Genomic DNA, 21155 nt, shown 5'->3' with positions numbered 1-21155 from the left:
TAGTTATTCGGAGGTGAAAAGACCATTATACTTTTGTGTATTTGGGATTTGTCTTCCGATAAGTATTAAGATATGATGAACAGAAGATTAAAAAGCATTTTAACGGCCATAGCACACTGATTTAAACAGTTTTCGCCGTAGTCAGTTACTGCGGTTATGTTTTGGATGTCTGACCGTTTTAGGAACACCCTATGCTGTTGCCTTGCTTTATGTTTTTTAAATTTTGGGTAGCGTTTTAATAAATTTTTTTTGGAAAGTATTAAAATTCATTTAATATTTAAATAAAATACAAATAAGCTGTTTAAAGTAGAAGTATAACTTCTTCTTACTTACGATCGTGCAAAGTACCTACACAAAAAAAATATTTTTTTAATTTAATGAAAAATGAAACACCCTGTATTTTATTTTAGATTTAAAAGTTATATCACAGAATTTATTATACTCTAATAAAGGTACGGTCCTGTAACGTGTAAACTCTGGTTATATGAACTACCATAAGGAACAGCTGCTAAAATGGAATTTTGTGCTTAAAATGAAAGAAGAAAAATACATTTCAGTAGCTGACTTCACATTTCTGCACAGCTGTCCCAGTAAAAAATTGACACTTGAAATCAAAACATCAACTTAATGAAAACAATAAATTTGGAGGGTTATGAATGAATAACTTAATATTCAATTAGTGCAGTTAAGAGAATAATGTCAAAAGAGGCACAATATGGTTTATTATACAGTGAATATGAATATTCATCTTACTTCCGCGTACCGTTTGAAAAGTTCTGTTTGTCTTTAGTGGGAATACCATTTGTAGCATTGATTTTTTGCATATTTTACTCCGTCCTATTTAATTTTGAGAGTGCCACTTACACTCATTGCGAGGTTTACAATATGCTTCCTTCGATATCTGCTGCCATAGGAAGTTTTTCTCCACAGAGGGAAATATGGCAAATGGCCATTGCTGTGCATGCAGTTCCAAGATTCATAATTGCATGGCAGTATCTACATTTACATTTTAGCGTGCTACATGCACAAGATATTTGGATTGCACAAGTTGCGTTCTTTCTTAATATTGTGGAGAATTTCTCTCTAATAGTATTGTCTTTCTTTGTATCCTCACAAAATTATGGTAAGTACCTACTAATTTAAATATTTTATCTGTTACCATTCAGTGACGGTTTAAGGTATTATTGGGCCCTAGGCGGCCATAAGAAGTAGGGCCCTTTACATTAAAACAAATTTGCAAATATTTACCTTCTTTTGGGAAGTAGGTAGCTACAACAAAAATAAATTACAATGTAAAAAAAAGATCACTACTATCACTAAATAAAAGATCACTAGATATCAGGTACTAGATCATCATGGCATCTACACTCCTCTCAGAGTGATTGCCGATCTCTTTGGGCTCTTCTGATTCATTTGTAGAGAGGAATCAATTGTAGAGGTACAATTGGTTGTGTGACTTGGTGTCTTCTACAATATTTCTCCATCCATTCCTATTTTGCTTATGGTTGTCCATTCTCTAACTCCCATGTTCTTAAGGTCCTCAATGATCTGGTTCTCCCATCTAGTTCTTAGTCTTCCTGATACTGGTCTCTATTTGGTGATTTTCTTGATAACTGCTTTTGGATTTCTCCGTTCCATATGTCCCATCCATCTGAGTCTCTATGCCATGATATATCTGACGATGTCTTCTTTCAAAAGTTCTCTTACTTCGTAGTTCATCAGTTTTCTAAATTCATTATTACCTAAATTTAGTGGGCCTGCTATTCTCCAAATTATTTTTCTCTCTAGGATCCTAAATCCTTCTTTATCTTTCTGTGTCAAGCACATTACTTCAGAACCATATGTGATTACTGGTCTAATTGCTGCTCTGTAAATTTTCAGTTTAGTATTCTGAGTAAGCTTCTTATCTTTGAAGTTGTTGTATTTTCAATAGGTTCTGTTTCCTGCCAGGATTCTTTCGTTGATTACTATTCTTCTATCATTAGTTCCATTAACCCTCATAAGGCGGTGCCTAGATTCTTACATAAACAACTGTGCAGGGTGCAACGGATAGGATGCAAATGCACCCTATCCGTATATCCATTTTTGTATATTATGTGAATGTCGGGGAAATTGATTTGAAGGATTACTAGGACTTGTTTATTATACTATGAAACATAATTTTACAAAGTACCCACTCATTTCCTCTTTAAAAAAAATTATTATCATTGTACGACAAACACATGAATTTTTTTACAGAGTGAGCAACACAAAGTTTTTACACACAATACAGTTATGCCGGGACATTCGGTCTTTTTTCTCTGACATAAGTAACACCGACCTTGTCGACCTTATCCTGTAGCTCTAGAAACGTCCAATTCAGGATATGAAATTTTCATCATTTGTACCCTACAGTCATTTATTCAAAAAAGCATGTAAACGCAAAGAGTTTGAAATGCTGTAATGGATGGAATGCTTTGGACAAAAATCAAAAAAATTTATTAAAAACGATAGGTGAGAAAAACGAGGTCTGGTGTGAAGCTGCACTGCGTTACGAGGGTTGACTGAGACCCCTAAATAGGTATTTAAACCTTTTCAAACTCATATGTGCCAATATTTAACCTTGTCATGTTAACTGTATTTTTTCTTGAGCATATTAGAGATTTTGTTTTATTTTGATTTATTGCCAAACCCCTCTTGGATGCTTTCTTGCACAACTTCTCAAATTATTCCTTTAAACTGTTTCAGTTTCTGTTAATCAATACTATGTCATCAGATACGCCACAAGTTGCGACATCAATGATATAATTATTGTACCTTTTATTTTGGTGGTTCTTATTGTTCCTTCTATAGCAACATTAAATAATGATAATGATAGAGAGTCATACTCCAGTTTCTATTTCTATATTTTTGGAGGTGCCGTCATCTGTTATTATTGCTGCTCGATCCTTCTATTGCCAATTTCGTAAGCTTCATGAGTTTCATTGGGATATCTAGGTTTTTCATGTCTTCTATTAGGTCGGGTCTTGTTAAGCTGTCAAAGGCTTGCTTGAAATCTATGAAAAGGATGTGTAAGTCGATATCATGTTCACAATGCTTCTCAATTGACTTCTTCACTATGTGTATTGCATCTATTGTTGACCTTCCCTCTCTAAATTCCTGCTGGTAGTCTCCTATTTTAGTTTCAATATATTTTGAGAGTCTTTGTCTGTGCATGAAGTTCTAAGATTCATAATTACATATTGCTTGGCAGTATCTACATTTGAATTTTAGTGTGCTACATGCACAAGATATTTGGATTGTACAAGTTGCCTTCTTTCTTAATATTGTGAAGAATATCTCTTGAATAGTGTTGTCTTTCTTTGTATCCTCACAAAATTATGGTAAGTAGCTACTAATATCAATATTTTATCTCATACCATTCAGGGACTGTTTAATGCATCATGAGCCCTAGGCATCATAAGAAGTAAGCCTGTTTATAACGAACCTTTACATTAAAACTAATTTGCAAATATTTATGTTCTTTAGGGAAGTAAGTAGCTACTACAAAATTAATTATTACCATGTAAAAAACATCATTTATAATCAGGTACTAAATAAAGGTAAAAATATTGCCAATACTTTAAATAATATAACCAGAACTAAAACAAAACCCTATCTAAAAACTAATATTTTAAATCATCTAATTAAACCAATACAAAATTGCTCCATCTTCTTAACTTCAATTTCAGATTTCTGCTCACTAACTTGTCTCAAAATGGCTGGAGTGTTCTTAAATGCTTCTTTGCAGGGCTTACAGAAAAACATCATGGATATTTTTTGAATGACAGCAGCCCATAAGTCAGATGCATTAAGTCCTGTGCATGGCTCAGTTGGGTGCATTAGTACATGGCAGCTATCATAACACACAGATTTAGTGCCATCCGGAATAATTTCTTCACGTGAATTGCAGGAATTAACCATGTTTTTTCTAAGCTAAACTCACTTTATAATAAATAAAAATAAACATTACAGAAGTTTTAAGTGACTTATGTCCCTCGGTAATAACGTAATCTTTCATTCTGCATTTAAATTTTTCAAAAATACTTATTAGTTTTCTCAAAATTCGAAAAAAAAATGAATGCATTTAAAAAGCATTGGATCCGAAATTTTGCTCCTATCCCCTTAAATATTCGTTCCACAATAGATAATACTATGATTATTACTATACTATTATTTAGCAAGGATGTAACCTTGTCCTCACTGTTTCTAACAGAGTACCCAGATAGCACAAGTACATTTTATGGACATCCAATGGACGTACATCTGTGTACATTGGAACGTCCAATGGACGTCCCGCTAAGGTACAATGGACATCCGATGAACATCCAGAGTTCACAAAATTGGACGTCCATAGAATGTCTGCTACAAACGTACAGTGTACATTGTTGAAGCTTTCAGTGTACATTTTATGTACATTCAATGTACATCTGATGTACATTCAAATACGTCTTATGGACATTTTTGTAGGGCACTTTTTAGGAAGCAATCTAGTGTCCATAATTTTTTGAATACATACATAGCAAAAAGCCTTTAGGTATAGGAAATAGTTCCTATAATACTAAACTTATACTTTAAAATATTACACAAAATACCTTTTTTATATCTCTTTATTATAACTTTATTATGTATACTTTATTATAGGAACTTCATTAATGCACGACTGCACTTGCACGATAAACAGCAAACACAAAGATATCACAGGATGAATTATATTGTATGTAATAACTTAATAAAGACAAAATTCAGATAATGGCGCCCTATGATGCATGCACATTAAAAGAGGTTTTATTTCTGTTCTGTTCCTTCCAAACATTATTTCTTAGAACTTAGAGTCAGTACGGTTGTATATTGCAAGCGGGTTTGCCATTCTGTGAATTATCATAAATAAATCCTCCTTCGGTATTCCACAACAATTAACAGCGATAATCCCCTAAAAGTACCTGCCTAGTACTACCTTTTACGACCGATAGCGTGAAGAGCGACAACGTTGTAAGAAGATTCTCATTTAGTTTGGCGGGAAATCTAAGAGTTACAAAATGCACATTTAAGATTTAAATTGGTAGTGTCTAATTATTGTAAGTTCTATAATTACCGATACGCGATGTAGCTCCGTTATTCTGAAAAAGTTTACCATCGTTTTATCATCATCTAATATTATATAGGTTTAATTAAAATAATTTTAGTGGTTCAGTGTTTTAATTCGATGATGAAAAAATGTGTGACTACATTTATTAGAAGCTTCTTGTATTCTACTAATAATATTGCTTTGATTAAAACAAGAAGCTATATATAATTACTCATAATAATAGTCGCATTTTGTGTAAAATCTCCATGGACCACAAATGGATGTCCAATGTACGTTGAAATCAAACGTCCAATGGACGTCGCGTAATGGACGTACATAGTACGTCCAGTTTTGGTCCATGGACGTTTGGACTTTAAATGTACGTTATATGGACGTCCATCGGACGTTGTGTGCTATATGGGTAATGCATTTGAAAGCAGAAAGCATAGCATTCAATGCTGTGTTAAATCTTATATTTATTTTATCATATTCTTATTTTTAGCTGTACATAAGAAAGCCTTTGTACTGTTTATTATTACATCGGAAATCTATATGATTCTGAGCTGTATTCTTCAAAGCCGTTTTAAGAAGCAGTTTCGGATAAGTCTGAAATGGAAAAAGCGATTTTTAGTAACCAATGTGATATGTATCTTAGCTGCTACATATTTTTTTATGAGGCACAATTCATTCTGTGAACCATATGGTAAGTTACAATCTTATTTTCCTTCTTTTGATGTAAATGTCATAACCCTCATTCAAGCCTACTTAAGCTCATATTGTTGTGTCAAACAAAGTGTACTGATATTTTAAGCTTTAGAATATATTATCCTCTTCGTGTTCATTGCCATACAAAATAAACATAAAAGGAAAATTAGAAAAGTTATCAAATATACTACTCGCAATAAATTCTAGTTCATTCAATTGGTAATTTTTCAAAACCCATTAGTATATACAGGGTGTTTCATTGGGATACGAAAATATTTGAATGGTGAATAGAGGTCACTGAGGTTGTTCTAGATGTACAACCTTCATTTCCCCACCGATTTTTATAACCGAGTTGCAGGGTGTTTTATCAATTTTGCCCATTTCTTTCTGGATCCATTACTTTAGAACCACCTTGTATATTCTTTTGATATTTGGAACACATATGTCTCACTTAGAACCCAAACCACCCAACTAATAATCACAATAAAAATCCAGGTACGGATTAACAAAAAAATATAAATTCATTGTGACCTTGAAACAACACCCTGTATATCGAAATGTTTCAAAATCCGTTTGCATATTTGAAAAGAGCACAAATAACTAAGTTTAATTGTCCCCTTCAATTTTTTGGCCAGATAATTTAATGGCTTTAATTTTGAAATTATATTGAGATTTTTAAGAACTTTGAGAATAAAAAGCAGGTATAATTAACTTTTAATAATAAACTATTAAAGTTAATGAGTAAATACTTATTATTTTAAAATTAATCAATATTTATTTACTACATCGGAACGACCCACTTACTAATAAGAAAAATCCAGGTCCGGATTAACAAAAAAATATAACTGGACCGCGGAGGTAAACTACACTATGTAGACATGGTGTTATTTTGAACAAGTTCCTTTAATCCACTTATTTTATTAGTTGGATCATACAAATTGGTTATATATTATCATTAAAATATGGTCGTATTGTCTTTCAACCAATTATGGGATATACTTACTTGTTTTTATTATATTGTATATTGTTAACTTAATTATTTTCTATTTTTAGTGTACACATTATTCGCATTATGTGAGTATATCGTAGTACTTTCCAACATGGCGTTCCATTTGACAGCTTATTTCGATTTTAAAAATAAAGACATTGTGATCTATAAACATGGCCTTGCTCTGACAGAAAGATAATATTTAGTCATTTAGCTAGTCATTTAAAATTGTTTGTTTTATTTATTTTTTTGGTTATGGTATGAATGTCGAGAAAATTTTGAAAACAGTATTAACTTAGTATTGAAAATATACAAAATAGCTTCTAAAAAATGTGGTGGTTATTTTGTGTAGTATTTACTGATAGGTGTAAGAGTATTAAATATTGTGGTGATTGACCCTACCACTGCCATCAGTTGATTACTATAGTAACAAATATACAATCAAGTTCCGTCAACAAGGACTATAGCAATAAAACTTTAACTAAGGTTGGAGCCAATTGTTTCGGCTTCGACTAGGTCCAGTCTTCTCAAGTGTAGGTACGTCTTATCTTAATTGCAAATGTTAAAAGCAGTTTTGGAAGGGACAAATAAAATATTACATTAACTAATCATGTTTATTTTTTTTTGGGAGGTAAAATCTTCTTAAGACCGTCTGGGAAGGTGTCCCAGGTGTGTCGGATTCAGTCCGTCCTATTATCTTGCCGGGCCCGCCTACCGACTAAACCCACCCCCTCTTTCTCCAGCCGACGGGTCTGGAACCGCTCTTAGCGAGCATATCTGACCCGTCGACCTTACTCATAGCTCTCCTCCGGCACTCCATGAACCAACCAAAGAATTCCAGTTAACAGTTACGAGCAACTCCAGTCATTCATGCTTTCATCTATGCACGCTTTCTCATCCACCCATTCATTCTGATATTAAGATGGAGCAGTCTATGTAGGTCGGATTTAAAAGGTCCTTCCCCACCGACTGCCCCACAATGATACAGACAAATATAACATAAAAGAAAGAAGAATAAAAGAGATGAGAAAAAGAAAAAGAGCAGAGAAAGTACGAGGAAGAGAAAAGAAGAGAAAATAAAAGGGAGAGAAACAGAGAATAGAAAGAAAAGATACAGAACGTGAACAGGAAAAAGCGGAAAGTGAAAATATATGTTTAAAGAACGGTAAGAGTTAAAAATAAAATTAAATATATTAATTGCCACCTCACTACATCTGGAATCAGGCTTCTCGTCCAGGCAGCCTTTCCGACTTCAGTTGCCCATTCCCTCTGCTACATCTCCAAGCTCCTCTTTCTTTCTTGTGCCCCTGAACCAATTGCCCCGTTGCCCATTTGATGCATTCGGACCCTTTCTCTGGTCAGGATGTGCACCGGCACAGACCCAGCCACCACTTGTAAGGCAATGGTTGAAAATCCTGTTTATTGTACCTTAAAAAAAAAATAAAAATTCAATTTTAGTATTAACCCTTAGTTGACGAACGGCACTTTAAAGTACCACTTATTTAAAAATATGTCTAAAACACATCTTTATATTTACCTTGATTTTTTCCTATAGGTACTTTAAAGTACCTTATAGAGAATAATAAAAGTTAATTTCAATCAACCGACAACACTGTTTTAGCGGTAAAACAATAACGATATTAGTGCATAATATAACCTAACTATTGTGTTGTGATTTGTCTTCTGTAACACATGTGCCAATAAATTGAAAATTATCAACGTATTTCGGTATAACTGATTATAATATCGTAGACGAAACATTTGAGTGCAAACGTAAGTATTTACTTTTGATAAATAATTACTGGTGTTTGAGAAAACTGATACTTTTCGCTGCGGACTTAAAAGTACCGTCAGGCATTTGGAAGTAATTTATTACTGGACATAAATTTGTTTCGCGACTATCGTTTCTTATTATGTATATTTTAACCCGTTTCTTTTTTAGATGGAAAAAAAATAGACTGGACTAGCAAAAAATCTCTAAGTTATGCGGAATTATTAAATATTGTTGACAATTTCTTGTTTGAGGATATACCGGATGACCTAAATTTCCAAACTGACAAAGAATCAGATGATGATGAGGCATTAATTAATTCTAACAATGCTGTACCAGAACCTTCAAGTACATTAGAAGTAGAAGATGTTACTCAGTCCATAGAAAGTGGTATAAGAGAAGATGTCGAGGTAAATTCAATGCATGAAATTCACTTGAGTCAGCAGAATGAGGCAATTTTAGATAGAAAGTGGCGTAGAAGAGAAATAACTACTGCATCTCCAGAATATATGTACCCAACACGTACAGTAGAGGATAACTTTGCTGGTTGCGAAACTGGAACTGACATCTTTATTTGCCTTTTAGGTTCCATAATTGATGATATAGTTTATCAGAGCAACTTATATGCTGTCCAAAGGAATAAGGTTCTGAATCTAAAAAAAGATGAATTGATAACATTTTTAGGACTAAACATTTTCATGGGGCATTACAAGTTACCAAATTGGAGGCATTATTGGTCTAACAGCGAAGACTTAAAAACTGCAATCGTTCCAGCTGCAATGAGCAGAGACAGGTTTGATGCTATATTGAGCAATCTTCATATAAACGACAATACTAATATTAACACACAAACTCAAGATAAACTATACAAAATAAGGCCAATGATAGACAAACTGAACGAAAATTTTTCAAGATATTATAAAGGAACTCGTGAGCTTTCGGTTGACGAATCGATAATACTTTTCAAGGGACGGAGCTCTCTAAAGCAGTACAATCCTCTCAAACCTATCAAGAGAGGCTAGAAATTATGGTGTCTGCCCGATCAATATGGATATATTATGAAATTTGACATTTACCAGGGAAAAAACAGCATAATTGAAGAAAAGTATAAGGACTTTGGACTAGGAGCCCGTGTAGTTCTGCATCTTCCTGAAGAAGAATGGGGAACGCAAAGAATGATTTATTTCGATAACTATTTTACCTCCATACCCTTGTTAGAGAAGTTAAAAAAGTGAACAAACTTTAGCATGTGGAACAATTAGACCAAATAAAAAGTTTCTTCCTAAGAACTTGACAGTTCATAAATCCATGAAGCGCGGAGATTTTGATTACAGGATTTCGTCGATGGATATTGGAGTGTGGAAATGGAAGGACAATAAAATTGTTTACTTCGCTAGTAATTACCACGGTTGTGAGGAAATAACTGTTCAAAGGACCCAAAAAGATGGTGCTAAGGCTGATATTGTTGCTCCCATGATTGTAAAAGGTTACAATAAATTTATGGGGGGTGTTGACCATGCTGATCGTTTGAGAACTGCTTATGGACTAAACAGACGCAGTAAGAAGTGGTGGCATAGGCTATTTTGGGGATTAATAGATGTAGCATTCGTTAACTCTTATATAATATTCTGCGACATACGAGAAAACCAATCTCTTTTAGATTTTCGAAGAGGAGTTGCTATGGGCCTGATGGCTCACAAACTTCAGAAAACTCCATCAAAACGACGAAGACCGAATAGTAATGTGTACCCTGAAAGAAGAAGAAGAGGAAAATATTATTCAGTCACATCCGATGTACGCCTTTCAAATAGAGGTACTGGGTACCTTTCTTACCCACTGGGTAAAATATGGTGCCCAAAGAGGTAGATGTGAGGTATGCAGCAGCCAAGTTGTTCAATCGCGACCTCATTCAACATGTTCTACCTGCAAAGTTTATCTGTGTTCGAATGAGAAGAAGAACTGTTTCAATATATATCACTATGTTGAATATTGATGCATTTTTTACAAATAAATTGATAAAAATCTCCGTATTTATCATTAGTCATCTAATAACTTACTACCACACTAAATTACTCTACACAGCCTGACGGTACTTTAAAGTACCGCATCTGTTTTTTTTGCGTAAAAGGTTTTGAAAAATTTTGAAAAAAATTATACTTCTTTTTGAATGTATTTTTGAACATATTTCATCAGAAAATTTAAAAATTTTGTATTATTTTTATAATCCGGCAACTAAGGGTTAACAAAGCAAATCCTGCCTAAAGCAGTACAAAAATGTTAATGATACTTATGGATGGATGGATTGTAACTGAATGAGTAGATTGTAAGTTGGTAGAGATGGCCGGGATCGAACCCTTTGCAGCTTCAGGCAGCTATTGAGTTTTGTGTAGTAGCTGCTATGTTGCTGCAGTTTTTATTCCATGGTCGACCATGTACTTGAAGTACCTACCCGAAAACGTGGGAAAAAATTTATAAATAGGCCAAAAAGCCAAAACGAGAAACCTTTATTTAGCGGCAGCATACGCTTAAACCATTCCCTTGCCATCTTTTGCCAAGATCAAAGATTACAAGTACCTAATTACAATTTTAAGAAAATACTAAATAGAAATAGCAAATTGGCAAGCAAATATAATAATTATTAAAATAAATTAGTTAAAATTGTTTAAATAAAGATTCTGTTGAAGATTGGTGAAATATACAAAAAATTTATCAACTACAAATATGAAAGGAAATATGTACTTACAAACGACAAAGAAATCATTGAAATATGTATAGCTGGGGGTAGTTTTGAAACCAGTGATTTACTTACAAAAAATGTACTATAACTGGGCCTTCAAAATAAAAATATTGTGTAAATATTATTTATTGTATTCTGTTATGGGTTACTATCTAAATCAACCATCAATAAAAAATATTCCAGGGGCAATCAAATCTCTTGCACTTATCAGTAATTTGGATGATCCATCATTATTTTATAAGAGTCTTCCGACTGGACTTCTTTGTTAGTAATTTTTTTTATATAATTTTTATATGTGGTTTAGAAAACTATTTCGTAACTATCTAAATTTTATGTTTATAATCGCCCAAATCTAATAAAATTGCTGGTTAATTCAGTGCTTTATAGTATGTACAATTATGATGCTCAATCTTAAAATAGTGAAAAGGGTTGATATTAGACAAAAAAAACATTTACTAAAGTTATAGGCTACATTGTATGAATATAGGAGCCTTAATATTTATATAATTAAAGAATATCTACTTTTTGGCTGTTAAGATGGCCTCTGACAAACAATCTGTACTTAAGACTCTGAAGTCTACAACTTGCGAATCTGTAACAGCTTGAAACTGCAGAGTCCCTTAGGCAAAATAGCGAATCACAACATAGAAATTTTGTTATGGGTGCCAAGTATAAGGAATCGCTTTTTGTTGATGTACCATGTCCTTTCAGAACATTGGTTACCATCACAGCTATCTTAATTTTATTTACTGCCACCCTAAATAGCATGCTTGTATCAACACCATACCAATCTCGCCAGTTCTTCACCCATGAAGTTCTTCTTCGTCCTGGTCTGCGTTTGCCTGCTATCTTCCCTTGCATAATATTTTTTAGCAACCTATATGAGGACGTCTTGCTGAGACGTTCTAGTATTGTGGAGTTTCGAATCTTCTCTACCGAAGAAACTTTTAAAATACTTCTATAGCACCACATTTCGAAAGCCTCAAAACGATTTAGATCAATTTTATTCACAGTCCAAAACCACCATAAAGTAAGGCCGATAACACGTAGCTGCGAAGTAGGCGAATTCTCAATGCCAATTTTAGGTCTCTGTTACATAAATTTTGGTCTAATTTTGCTTAACACATAGCTGATATAATAAATATTCTTTTTATCAGATTAAGACCACTCTACTGTATCCCTAAAAGCCGCATCGTGGAAGATATTCAAAAAAAGGAAATATGAACTTCCTACACACTGTACTGGAGAAATATTATATACCAAAGGCAAGCAAAAAGCTTATTACAACCTTCTGCCTACCTCTCACAAATATTTTCAAAGCTTCATAAAACTGAAATCAATAGAGAAGTTCTAGTTTTTAGCTATCTCGTGATGGAGTATCTTTTCTCCTGAGTTATGCCGTTCTTTATATTCAGTTACAGCATAATATGCCTGACAGCTTTTGGTAAGAAGGGTGGTTTTTTGATTATTAATACGATTGTCACGCACAAAATTGTCTTATTTACTTAGTAATTTTTTTTTGTTTATTCTTAGCAACTAATATAATGTAAGCCCTTTTCTAAAGCAAATAATACTTATTCTTCAACATTTTATAACGAATAAAAAATAAAAGGAATAAAAATAAATCTTTATTTAGATAGTTAGGAAATCAGTAGATTAATAATTCGAAGACTCCATTACTGTTTTCAGTCATTTAACAAAACGTACTTCTTTTTGAGAGAACAAGTGGTATTTAAAAAAAAATGTGATTTTTATATGAAATATTTTTATTGATATGACCAGTAGATATTAAGAAAAAAAATATGTCCTACATAAATACTAGAATTGTCTTTTTAGTCTTTTATATAATCACTTTATCAAAGGATCTGTTGTGGATAATAAATTCTGAATTACTTTAAACGAATTTTATAAATCGTTGCTGCTATTTTTAAAATCTGTATATAGAAAGATAATTGGTTGTTCAGTGCGTTTTAATAAATTCATGAATATGTATTTTTTACTTGTTTATATTACATATTTATCGTCAAAAAATCAAAATTTGCAGCTTCAACTCAATATACAGTTGAGTCCAGGTTTCTTTACCCCTGCATCATCATTTAAAGTATACGAAATAAGTCGAGAATTTACTAAACGCAACAGCAAGTGACAGAAAGTGGGTATTACTCCGATCACGGGTTATAGTATAAAATTTGACGGTATAAAATAAATGGAATGTCAAATTTAAGTTTTGCTTTAAAATTTTGGTGCATAATTACAGCTACATTTGAAGTAGCTTAATAAATTCTTTTAATATCATTGATTAATAAATAAATAAACAATTTATAAAATAATTCAATAACATATTTTCTTTTTGTTATTTTATTCACTTTGGCGGAACATTAAACACAAGCATTCCTTAACTGTGTCAATGAGGTTAACTTCGTACGTTGACAAAATTAATCGTAAAATAACATAAACTTACCATAAAATTTCAAACTCCAATATAAAATTAGTTGTGAAAACAACTGTTTGTATACTATAAAAAACTTCAACACGCAAGAATTCGACAAAATAACAGCAAAAAATTCAACAAACTGACAGCCACAAAAGTAAACAAACCAAAACGTCAGAAATTGTATTTAAAATGTGAAAACATCCCCAATCGTCTTGTTTGTACCTATCTCTTTTCAATGTATTGAGTCTAGATCGTTCATAAAAATAACATGTGTTTGTATTTAATAACAGACGGTAGCTGGTTTGTCATTAGTTTCATGCGTGGAAGAGAATGATGCTAGATAAAAAGTATGTGTTTTATCTCGTCAGGTATTAATGACGCACGGGTAAAGACTCGTGGACTCAAGTGTACTATACGTTTAATTTTCGATTAGAGATACGCGACTGAAGGAAACGCTTAAATCGGCAACATTGCTTATGAGATTTAGTTGCATTGCAAGTGTAGAATCGACGAATAACTGAATCCGCGCGACTCAGGAGTGGGAAGCGGGGAAGTAGTATTGCCATGTATTGGGTGTACTCTTATATCTCATTTAAAAGTAAACACACGGTCTGAAATAAGAAGCTAAACAAATATATGCTGTCAGATATTTTTATATAGACTAGAAAAAAACTTCATTTTTAAAAAAATTCTCTTATCTTTCATTGCTTTCTGTGGTTATCCGGGTTTAACGCGATATCTAAGTAATAAAATACATACCATTTGGTAACTCCCAGAGTTCATATCATACATCGAAAAAAAAAAATGAACTGTAATGCTATATTATTTTCCGAGTTTATGCTGATATATGTCTTGCTGAAGTTTCGTCTCTGACTGCAAGAGAGAGGAGTCATAAAACGTTAACGGGTCTTACGAGTATTTAAAGCTCCAATTTGGGGGAAGGATATAAACAGTATTTTGAGACAACGGATATACTCCAAGTGATATACGATATATACGCCAAAACAACGAAGTCGCACAAGAAAGTCTTAGATCAGTCAAAGTTTCATGAGAACGGTTGTCTACCCCTGAAATTTCACGTTCCCTGTGGTTGTCATATAGTATACTGAATTCGCTGTACCGAGATTCACTTTGACACATTCGGAATAGGAAACATACAACACAAAAATTCCTACCTTACACTATTAACTGCTTAAATCAACTTAATCTTTCATCAAAAAAGAAGAATTATTAGAAATAATGGGAGTGTCTACTAATCTCATAAAATTTTGTGGAGTTTATTTCTACAAAATATTTTTATTTTGTACAATAAATAATTTTCTCATTTGTTATCAATACATTATAATGGTGTAAATAAATAATTATTGATTGGCGTAAGGTTTATGTTATTTTTATGTCTGTTTACTATTAATAATATTGGCTATGAGCAGGTGCGTTGGTTGTGTAGTAATTTCCAGTCACTTCTGACAACAGAACTTTTATAAATACTTGTTTGACTGAAACAAAGTAGCAACTGTTTGCTTTGACACTTTGGCACCTGTTTGGTGCAGACACCCAATTGAGGGGTGCAAAAACAAACGCGGCAATCTCCACTTTTTCTTGTTTTGAGTTAGGGACGCCATCTGTTGCGTTTTTTTATTTTCTGTTAGAAAAAACTATTTGTGAAAACCAAAAGCGGTCTTAACTGTAGACAAATCGCAGTGAAAAATTCATATTGGGATTAAAATCGGCAATCTCTATAGCTGATTGCTACCAAACACGGCAATCTCCGCTGCGGCCAATAAGAGCCAGGTAGCGCTCGCATGTGATAAACTGTGAATGCCGTGAACTCTGTCGAAAACTGTTAATATATACCTGAACTTCCGGATACTTTAGTTTAAGTGATATGCATATAAATTGCTTTTACATATTATATTATTTTCTTCATCTTGCATTACCGTCTCCTATCGGAGACGGTAATCGGACATCACAGCTATTTTAACTTTGTTGGATACAGCTCTGAACAATTGTATTGAACTGCACCCGTACCACTCTCTTAAATTTCGCAACCAGGAAATCCTCCTACGTCCCAGATTTTTCTTTTCCGAGATTTTTCCTTGGATTATGAGGCTTAGCAGGGAGTACTTTTCCCCTTTCATTATGTCGCCTAGATATTCCAGTTTTCTCGTTTGTATTGTTTTTATGACTTCGCATTTCTTCCCCATCTTTAGCAAAACATCTTAATGTTACTCTATCTGTCCATGGTATTTTCCACATTCTCCTGTAGCACCACATCTCGAATGCCTCAATATTTTTGATGTTTATCTTTTTCAGTGTCCAAGCTTCCATGCCGTACAACAGTTCTATTAGGAATGTTCCTTCGGGTACTTCAATTTGGTAAGTAGAACAATGGGTAAAAATTTTAGTAGGCATTGGAAAAATTGCAATGTAGTGGGCTTCACGTTTTGACGTTGCGCTCATTGTCAAAACGTGATCGGCACGGCATCATCATATTTGGCGGCATCATTGGATAATATTAGGATTTGATTGCTGCAGTCATCGCTTTCTGTATTTTCTTGTGTGAATTTGTCTGGACAGATGAATTTATTTCAGGTTCGGAAAGACTAACCCGCTTATCCAACTGACTGCGCCACTTAAAAGTTTTCACTCCCAAATTAATATACTTTTAAAAATGACCCTTTATTAACTTTTACAACTCTTTTTCTCTACTTTATTGATCAAAAATAACTAAAATTACAATAATATTACTTTTATACTGTGCGTCCATAAAGTAACGTACAACAGAGAAAACATAGCATCTTAATATTCTCGTTCGTAATTTAAAATTTATGTCCCGGCAGCATAGGAACTTTTTCATTTTTATAAATGATGGTCTCGCTATTTCTATTCGCCTCTTAATTTCTCTGGTCTGGTCATTAGTATCAGTGAACCACAAACCCCTAAATTATATTATTGTTCAATATCAAAATATATTTTTCTTCACTAAGTAGCCGGCACAATGATGTTTTATTAGTTTCAAAACGGGCAATATCCTTATAGATAATTTTCATATCCGTTAATCTCCAAGCATTACAAACAAAAACGGCAATCTCCAAACTAAAATATTAAAAAAAAATAATAATTTCTTAAGTCCCTCTTTCTGGACATCCGATCACAAACCAAATTTTATACAGGGTGGGGCATTAGTGTGACAAAGTCCAATTACTCGTTTCTCGTAAGAGATACGAAAAAAAATTATTTAGGTAAAAGTTGGGGAACACATAGTACCATAATCTAAAAATATTTTTAAATATACAGGGTCGTCCGTATTGACAGGGTGACACAAACTTATGTTTTTTTTAATAGAACACCCTATATATTTTTACATTTTTGGATTCTCCTCGATGTTTCCTTTCTTAAAATATATGGTTTTGTAATATTATACGAGGTAGTTTAAAAGTTAATTACGTTTTTTTGTTAATTTCGTAGCAAAATCTACACCCTGTAGAATTTTAGTGATTTGACATCAAATTTTTATTTTATGTTCAAACGATTTTTAATATAGTCTACTATTGTTAAACATTAACAGTATAGGGAAATGTTTAATTTTAGTATGCAGGGTGGGTCGAAACTCGGAATGAGTATTTTCTGAGTTTTCTTAAATGGAACACCCTGTATTTAAGTATTGTAAGGAAATGATATTTTATGGTACTTTTTTATTTCTTAAGCATTCCCTATACCTAAGTGCTTTAATTTGTAAGTTATTCGTGATTCTTTAAGCCAAACATTAATTGTAAGAAAAATTACGTGAAATTTTATTAGGTGGCTGTGAAAATATTTAATCAAAAATAATTTTTGGAAAAGAAAATACATCATAATCTAGTCTGATCCTTAATTTATTACGATTGGATGAAATATCCAAATAAATTCGTAGTTAAGGTTGTTGGTGCGCAAAATATTAATAAAAACATACAATTTTCTACCTAGTCGGCTATGACACTAAATTTCCTTAAAAATTTGATATTATACTATTTTTATAGATCCAGTTGCTTTGTTACCATTACTAGTATGTATTTTTCTTATGAGAAACTGATTAATAAGATTTTGGTGCTAGTGGAATATAACAAAAATGTGCTACTAGCAATAAGAATTTTTCATCAGAATTTCCCTGATAGACGACAACTAAGAAGAGAAACGTTTAAAAATATACTAGAACGGTTTCAACATACTGATCACTTAGACTATGATAAATCTGCTCGAATAAAAACTATTGTAAGTGAAGAGAACAGCAATTAAATGTAATCCTTAGTGTCACTGAGGATCTGCATATTAGTACAATCGTTCTTACAATCTAAGTATCTAGTCTGTTGAAACCGTTTTAGTATACTTTCAAAAGTTTCTCTTTTTGCTTGTCGTCTATCAGGGAATTGCTGATGATAAATTTTTATTGCAAGTAGCTCATTTTTGTTATACTCTCTAGCACAAAGCAATTTTAATCCGTTCCTCATTAGAAAAATTAATATTAGTAATGGTATCAAATCAACTGGAACTATATAAATAGTATAATGTCAAATGTTTAAGCAAATTTTTTGTCATAGCCAACTAGGCAGAATTTTGTATGTTTGATTCATATTTTAAGCACCAACAACCTTAACTACGAATGTATTTGGATATCTCATCCAATATTAATAAATTAAGGATCAGGCTAGATTATTATGTATTTTTTTTCGAAAAATTACTTTTGATTGGATATTTTCACGGCTTCATAATGAAATTTTACGTAATTTTTGTTGCAATTAATGTTTGCTTAAAGAATGACGAATAACTTACAAATTAAAGCACTTAGGTATAGGGAATGCTTAGGAAATAAAAAAGTACCATAAAATATAATTTTATTACAATACTAAAATACAGGGTGTTCCATTTAAGAAAACTCAGAAAATACTCATTCCGAGTTTCGACCCACCCTGTATACTAAAATTAAACATTTCGCTATACTATTAATGATTAACAGTAGTAGACTATACTAAAAATCGTTTAAATGCAAATAGAAAATTTGATGTCAAATCACTACAATTCTACAGGGTGTAGATTTTGCTACGAAATTAACAAAAAAACGTAATTAACTTTTAAAATACCTCGTATAATATTACAAAACTATATATTTTAAGAAAGGAAACATCGAGGAGAATCCAAAAATGTAAAAATATACAGGGTGTTCCATTAAAAAAAACGTAAGTTTGTATCACCCTGTCAATACGGACGCCCCTGTATATTTGAAAATATTTTTAAAATATGATACTATGTGTGCCCCAACTTTTACCTAAATAACTTTTTTTCGTATCTCTTACAACAAACGAGTAATTGGACTTTGTCACACTAATGCCCCACCCTGTATGATTATTTATCAGTTTTATTGTTTTAATTTCATTTTGTTAGTTTCTACAGTTTTTGGCGGTTTCCCAAAATGATGGAAATGGGAGATTGCCGACTTTGATTTTACACCCCTCAATTGTGTTTGTACAAACAGAGATGCTTAGTAGAACGTCGCACTACTATCAAATCCAAAATATACCAAAAAGCACTCACCGAACTTTAATCGTAAAGAAGAAAATCTGCTCTGTGATATAAAAATAAGATATGGATCTCACCACTACGAAATACAAAACCTGCCCTTAATCGTACCGAAAATACTCACTTCACGTTTGGCCCGGCACGTCAGCCGTGGCCCGCTTTCTCGCCAAGCTCTACCTCGCCAAGCTCTACCTCGCCTACCCCTAACCCAACCTAACGCACCATTAATACGGATTGGTTTTCGAGTTGCATGTAAGTATGCATTAAAAAATTCATAAATGTAAGTATGCATTAAAAAATTCATAAATGATGAAACCTTGGGCATTATAGTAGACTTATTTAACATAGTGTACAAAACAGGACACATACCTAAACAATGGTTACTCTCCACCTTTTGTGCTCTTCCTAAAAATACAAACGCTAAAGATTGCAGTGAATACAGAACAATATGTATTGAACAAGAGTTGTGATTGCATAGCTTCACTGAGGATGCATGAGGATGCTGAAATAGCTATATGGAGATGGTAGTCCAACTCTGAATCGAATATAAACAAAACCTGCCTTTATCTTTTACAGAACAATATCTTTAAGTCACATTCTCCAATTATTCTTGAAAATAATACATGGTCGTATAAATAAAAAACTGGAAGAAGGAATAGATGATTGTCAGTTTGCGTTCAGAAACGGACTAGGAATCAGAAAGGCGTTATTTGCTTTTAATGTGTTAGCTCAAAGATTCATGGATATGCACGTGAATGTGCATGTTTGTTACGTTGATTTTAAAAAAGCATTTGACAAAGTAGGAAATGAAAAATTAGTACGAATTCTAAAGACCAAAAACAGACAAAAGGGACTTACGAATAATAACAAACCTTTACTGGAATCAAAGAGCACCAATTGTAATAGATAACGAACCCAGTTCAGAAATTGAAATCAGGAGATGAGTTAGGCTAGATGTCTCCATTACTATTTAATGTATATAGTGAAGCCATTTTTGAACAAACATTACTATCTCAAAGTGAAGGAATAATAATTAACGGAAGATCTATTAACAACATAAGGTATGCAGATGACACCGTGATTATGGCAAGCTCTGCTGAACAACTCCAGTTACTACTAAACAAAACAAACACCTGCTATTTTCCCTTGTATATGTTGTAGCAACCTATATTTGGGACCTCTCATTACATGTCTGAAATATTTCAGCTTTCTCTGCTTGATGCTTTTTATAATCTCAGTAGTCTTGCTAAGACGTTCTAGTATTGTGGAGTTTCGAATCTTCTTCACCCAAGAAACTTACAAAAATTTCGAAAGCCTCAAGGCGATTTAGATCGATTTTATTCACAGTCCAGAACTCGACACCATAAAGTAAGACCGCGAACACGTAGCAGCGAAGTAGGCAGATCGTCAATGCCAATTTTAGTTAGGTATCTGTTGGACATAATACCTTGGACATCCTTCTCAAAGCGGCTCTGGCCTGCTCTCTGCCCATGTCAAACGACATGGTATACCTTATAACATTGTCTTAATGTCATATACGAGAGAAAATGGGATTTATAAATAAGTCAAACAAACTGGAACATGAAGTAAAAACCACTTCTATGTAAAAGGTATATTTACTAAAAATTTTTAGAATCCCAATGGATTCAATAAAATGAGTTCATCAGAACGTTTTCAAACCTATCGGTCCATCATCAGTGAATTTGAATACTTGCAAAATAGCCCCAGAACCAAACAATGGTTGTGATTATAAATAAATCTACATTATGTTAAAATAAATTTAAAATGGCTAAACGCCGATGTTCAGGGATTAAACCCGAAGATGGTTGATTGGGTCCTCGGGTAGAGTTTCACCATGTTCCCAGAGGTTTAATCCCTGAA

At 33.0% G+C, this 21155-nt stretch overlaps 2 protein-coding genes across 2 annotated transcripts; both read left to right on the top strand.

Annotated features, from left to right (window-relative positions):
• Nucleotides 1-541: 541 nt before the first annotated feature.
• Nucleotides 542-16903, top strand: LOC114349388 (post-GPI attachment to proteins factor 2-like). The gene is made up of 3 exons (XM_028299737.2): nt 542-1123; nt 5589-5789; nt 6845-16903. Exons 1-3 carry the CDS (start codon nt 697-699, stop codon nt 6976-6978), a joined length of 762 nt encoding a protein of 253 aa, XP_028155538.1. The 5' UTR covers nt 542-696; the 3' UTR covers nt 6979-16903.
• LOC126891062 (piggyBac transposable element-derived protein 3-like) lies at nt 7110-9572 on the top strand. Its single transcript, XM_050660242.1, has 2 exons — nt 7110-7146; nt 8722-9572. The coding sequence occupies exons 1-2, from the start codon at nt 7110-7112 to the stop codon at nt 9570-9572; spliced, it is 888 nt and encodes a 295-aa protein (XP_050516199.1).
• Nucleotides 16904-21155: the final 4252 nt, after the last annotated feature.

This window comes from Diabrotica virgifera, chromosome 1 (genome assembly GCF_917563875.1).
Source record: "Diabrotica virgifera virgifera chromosome 1, PGI_DIABVI_V3a".
NCBI lineage: Eukaryota > Metazoa > Arthropoda > Insecta > Coleoptera > Chrysomelidae > Diabrotica > Diabrotica virgifera.
The sequence above is the reverse complement of the archived record's forward strand: the minus strand, read 5'-3'. Positions and strand labels throughout refer to the sequence as shown.